This window comes from Vigna unguiculata, chromosome 2, assembly GCF_037176805.1.
Source record: "Vigna unguiculata cultivar grain cowpea cultivar isolate G323 ecotype 2 chromosome 2, ASM3717680v1, whole genome shotgun sequence".
Taxonomy (NCBI): domain Eukaryota; kingdom Viridiplantae; phylum Streptophyta; class Magnoliopsida; order Fabales; family Fabaceae; genus Vigna; species Vigna unguiculata.
In genome coordinates, this window is record NC_140793.1 from 27984640 (window position 1) to 27989145 (window position 4506).

The 4506-nt window shown below is 45.1% G+C and overlaps 1 protein-coding gene across 1 annotated transcript; it reads left to right on the forward strand.

The window, feature by feature from the left end:
• The first annotated feature begins 614 nt into the window (after positions 1 to 614).
• Positions 615 to 3085, forward strand: LOC114173887 (putative E3 ubiquitin-protein ligase EDA40). The gene is made up of 2 exons (XM_028058547.1): positions 615 to 1174; positions 1340 to 3085. The coding sequence occupies exons 1-2, from the start codon at positions 833 to 835 to the stop codon at positions 2999 to 3001; spliced, it is 2004 nt and encodes a 667-aa protein (XP_027914348.1). The 5' UTR covers positions 615 to 832; the 3' UTR covers positions 3002 to 3085.
• The last annotated feature ends 1421 nt before the right edge of the window (positions 3086 to 4506 follow it).

Genomic DNA, 4506 nt, shown 5'->3' on the forward strand with positions numbered 1-4506 from the left:
TGCCCAATCAGACTCACTGATTCCTGCACATTTCAACCAACCAATAATTTTTGTGTTAGTATTATAAGAAAGTAAAAAATAAAAAAGGTTGGTTTGAATTGAAGAATGAATAATTGGGGGGTTTTGGTTTGTGGGAAAAGGGTAAAGTGACGAAGATTAAGGCGAAAGGGATGAAGGGGAGTAACCATGAATGAAGCTGTGTGCGTGCAAAGGGAGAGAGATGGAGACGCTTCTGGACCTCACACTGTTGCATGGGTCGGTGACCATAACGTGGGAATGAGACAGTGATGCACGATTCCAAGGAGGGAACTGATGCACGATTCCAAGGAGGGAACCCGTTGACTTGTTACTGTAGTTAGAAACCTCCACTTGCCAGTTCCACATGTTAATCCCAACACCACCCCACTTTCACTTTACCCGGATAATAATATTCCCAACTATACCCAAAACCTTTTGTCTTTCTACCATTTTCACATTTTTATTGTACACTATTGTGGACACAACCACAGATAGGGTGTTCAATTTAGAAGCAACACACAACCCTTTTTCTATTCACCTCGTCTTTTTTAGACTCTCCAAACAGAAAAATAGAAAATTCACCTAGGTCACGACATGGATAAATACGTGGTGGTGAATGGAAATACAAAGAAGGAAAACAGGAACATGAAAACCCTCTCTCAATCTAATCCATTTCTTCTTCCTCTTTCTTCTTTTCTTATCCTCCTTTTCCCTTTCTAATCATCTTTCATGTGCAAAGCCGTCTGTCCTCTATAACTACAATCCAATTCATCATCACCCCAATTCCTAAAGTCGCTTTGAGAAGAGTGTGAGAATGGTTACTGGGTGGAGAAGAGCCTTCTGCACATCCATCCCCAAAGATACAGAACCCAAAGTCTTGACCGAGAGAAAACAACATTGCCACAACAATAACAACGACTCCAATCACAGTCCCAAAATCACTTCCAAGTTTGGATTTTTCTCAAACCCATCAACTCCCCGCTGCGAATCTCAGCCTCCTCCCACCCCTACCCTCCGGTGTCGAACCACCTCTTCAGTCCCTAACAGCCCAAAAATTCAATGCAAAACTCCAAGGTTGTTCCATAACTCAAACCCCTCCTCCCCCAAGTCACCATCCAGCTTCTCACTTTTCAAAGCCACTCTACGCCTATCCAAAGTAAGCAACAACAACAGTAATATGCCAAGATTGGTTTCTTCTTTTTAGCTTTTTCGTCTAGAACGCGATTCCTTGATTCTTAAGTAGTTTCATAAACCCAACGAATCATGTTATCCTTTTTAATCACCGCCTGACGGTTGAATTTGAATGGTTTGTCTTTTGCAGAGTCGATGTGGAATCTGTACGCAGAGTGTGAGGAGTGGGCAAGGAACCGCAATTTTCACGGCGGAATGCTCTCACACGTTCCACTTCCCTTGCATAGTGAAGAAGCACCCGATCCTAACCTGCCCCGTGTGCAACACTAGCTGGAAGGAACTTCCGGTGCTCTCCATCCACCACAACGACGATAACAACAAGAAAACCTTCAAAGTTTACAACGATGACGAACCTCTCATGTCTCCTACTTCACTCTCTCGTTTCAACCCCATTCCCGAGTCTGATAACGAGGAGGAAGAAGACAACAACAAAACAGAATTTCAAGGCTTCAACGTTGCTCCGCTTCCCAATTTATCTTCCTCGCCGGTAATCAGGAGGAACCTCGAGCTGTCGTTGCTGCCAGAGGCAGCCATTGTCGCAGCCAACCGAAACTACGAGACCTACGTTGTGGTTTTGAAGCTGAAGCCACCTCACGCTCCGAAACCGCCTCGTCGAGCTCCAATTGATCTGGTAGCCGTGCTCGACGTAGGCGGCGCCATGTCAGGCAACAAACTCCGCCTAATGAAAAACTCCATGCGACAAGTAATCTCATCGCTCCGCCCAACGGATCGTCTCTCGATCGTTGCATTCTCCGCCGGATCGAAGCGGTTGCTTCCGCTGCGGCGAATGACCGGCGGCGGCCAGAGATCGGCGCGTCGGATTGTCGACGCACTTGCCGCGATCGACCAGTCCCGAGAAGGAACTCCGGTGAAGAACGACGCCGTCAAAAAGGCCGCGAAGGTGCTCGAGGACCGCCGCGAGAAGAACGGTGTCGCGAGCATCATAGTCCTATCCGATATCCCCGAATCACGTGCCGGAAACAGTATTCACAAACCCTCGCTGGTGTCCACCACTCGCCTCTCGCACCTCGAAGTCCCAGTCCACGCGGTACGCCTGGGGGATTCTCCTCACGCGCTCTCCGACGACGCTCTCGCGAAATTCGTGGGTGGTTTATTGAGCGTGGTTGCTCAGGACGTTAGGATTCAGTTAGAGGTGGTGTCGCGATCGCGAGCAGTGGAGATCGCTGGCGTGTACTCATTAGCGGGTCGACCCGTTTCGCTTGGTTCCGGTTGGATCCGAATTGGGGATCTCTACGCAGAGGAGGAGAGAGAATTGTTGGTGGAACTGAAGGTGCCTGCCGCCTCCGCTGGGTCCCACCACGTTCTAACCGTACGATCCTCTTATCGGGACCCCCTTACTCGAGAGTCTTTGAATCCCGTTGAGCAGGCAATGCTCGTTCCTCGTCCCCACACCGTACGATCCTCCTGCCCCAAGATCGAACGCTTACGAAACCTCCACGTCACCGCCAGAGCCGTAGCCGAGTCTACACGGCTCGCCGAACACAACGATCTCTCTGGGGCTCATCATCTGCTCTCCTCGGCTCGAGCCCTTCTAATTCAATCCAGTAAGCCGGAAGAGGAGTTCCTGCGCTGGCTCGAAGCGGAGCAAGCCGAGCTTCAGCGGCGCAGACAGAGGCCAATGCGTATTAACAGTCGCGCCGAAGAAAAAGTAGAGCCGCTTACGCCGACTTCGGCTTGGCGAGCCGCTGAGCGGCTGGCTAAAGTTGCTATTATGAGGAAGTCTATGAACAGAGTTAGCGACTTGCATGGATTTGAGAATGCGAGATTTTAGTTGTAATTTTGATTTGAATTTTTTAAATATAATATTGTGCATAGATAAAAAAAAATATATTAATAGAGAATTGTTTCGCAAAAATTGAAATGATCCTGACCCAGGCAATGATAATAGGGACAAGGGGGTTCAGACGCGTAGAGGCTTTCTGGGTAAGAAAGGATGCGATAGCGATGGCAAAGTGAACCCACTTGAGTTCATTCACCACTGTGCCTGTTTCTTCTCTTCTGTCCTCTCTTACTTCTTCTTCCCCTTTTCATTTTCGATAACCCCAAATCTCATCTCTGCAATTAATCACCTCCATCCAAACAGTATCCACAGAATAATCATTTTTAAAATAGTTCCTTATTTGTTCTCAAAAGACCAATTAATAATACACACAGTTGGTGGGTCTAATCAAACCCAATACGTTAAAATTAATAGTACACTTTGTTTGGTTGCATGAGCTGTTAGGGTGTATTAATAAGGCTATAGAAGCAGAAGGTTGGGGCCCTGTACTCGTTACTGCTTAGATGTCCACACAATGGATAATGCCATGCAAGTGCTTCCCCATTACTTAACTTGTCATTATTTGGCATCAATCTTTTCGGGTATGTTTGCTTTCAAAATTCTATCCAAACCCAATGCATGTGCCATCTTCTTCGCTAATCTCACACTCTATGGAATCTTCACTACTTTTCCCAAAATTCTTTCTACAAAAAATATCTAATTTATCAAGTAAGCAACTTTTGATAAAATATGAGTAATGATACTGTAATTTTACACTAACTCTGAATATATATGTTATCAACATTTCAGAAAAGAAATCATATTTGGTTTAAAATAAACAAATATATTCTGAGATGTGAAATGATGTAATTGAAATAATGTGTGAAACATCTTGCGGATGAATGAAAAACCTTGTCTGGATTTACCGTGGTGCTCTCATATGCAGAGCACTAGCTGGTGGGGTTTTGCTTCCATGGTGCCAAACAAGTTCTTCCATATGCAAAGTTATGTTTTGCAAGCAGGATCATGACGGTGCCATACCAAACAAGCACTTCCAAGATGAAAAGTTATGGTGCACGACTATGATCATGACGTGTGGGAGAGAGTAACCCCTCCTTTTGGTAAATCACAAGACCCTATTATTTTTCCAATCCTTGAAAAAGGAAATACATGAACACACTTGCTTCAGGAATAATAACAAACTCAAATCTTTGAATACTTTCCGATTTGTATGTATTCTCTCTTTTCTCCTCAGCCTTTTATTTTATACACAAAGTGTGGATTTCTCAGTTTGCTTACATGTAGCATATAACTTTAGAATGAAAATGATTTGGCTTGTTGTGAGTAGTGGCACGTGTGAGAACTTTATCTTTTTTGAAGAATAGAAACAGACAAATCATAAGATGGTGCGTCAAATCATGAATGCTATTCTGTCAGCAACGAATTTATGTTGGTGACTTGATATGCGATTTTCGGGATCCTAGATCTCTGTGCTTGCAAACCCCATCCCAAACTAG

What these genes read in the sequence shown, in the direction of transcription:
- LOC114173887 (XM_028058547.1), top strand. Translation starts at nt 833, where the DNA reads ATGGTTACTGGGTGGAGAAGAGCCTTCTGCACATCCATCCCCAAAGAT. An exon ending in CCACTCTACGCCTATCCAAA is followed by an intron (nt 1,175 to 1,339) that starts GTAAGCAACAAC and finishes TGTCTTTTGCAG; the next exon opens with AGTCGATGTGGAATCTGTAC.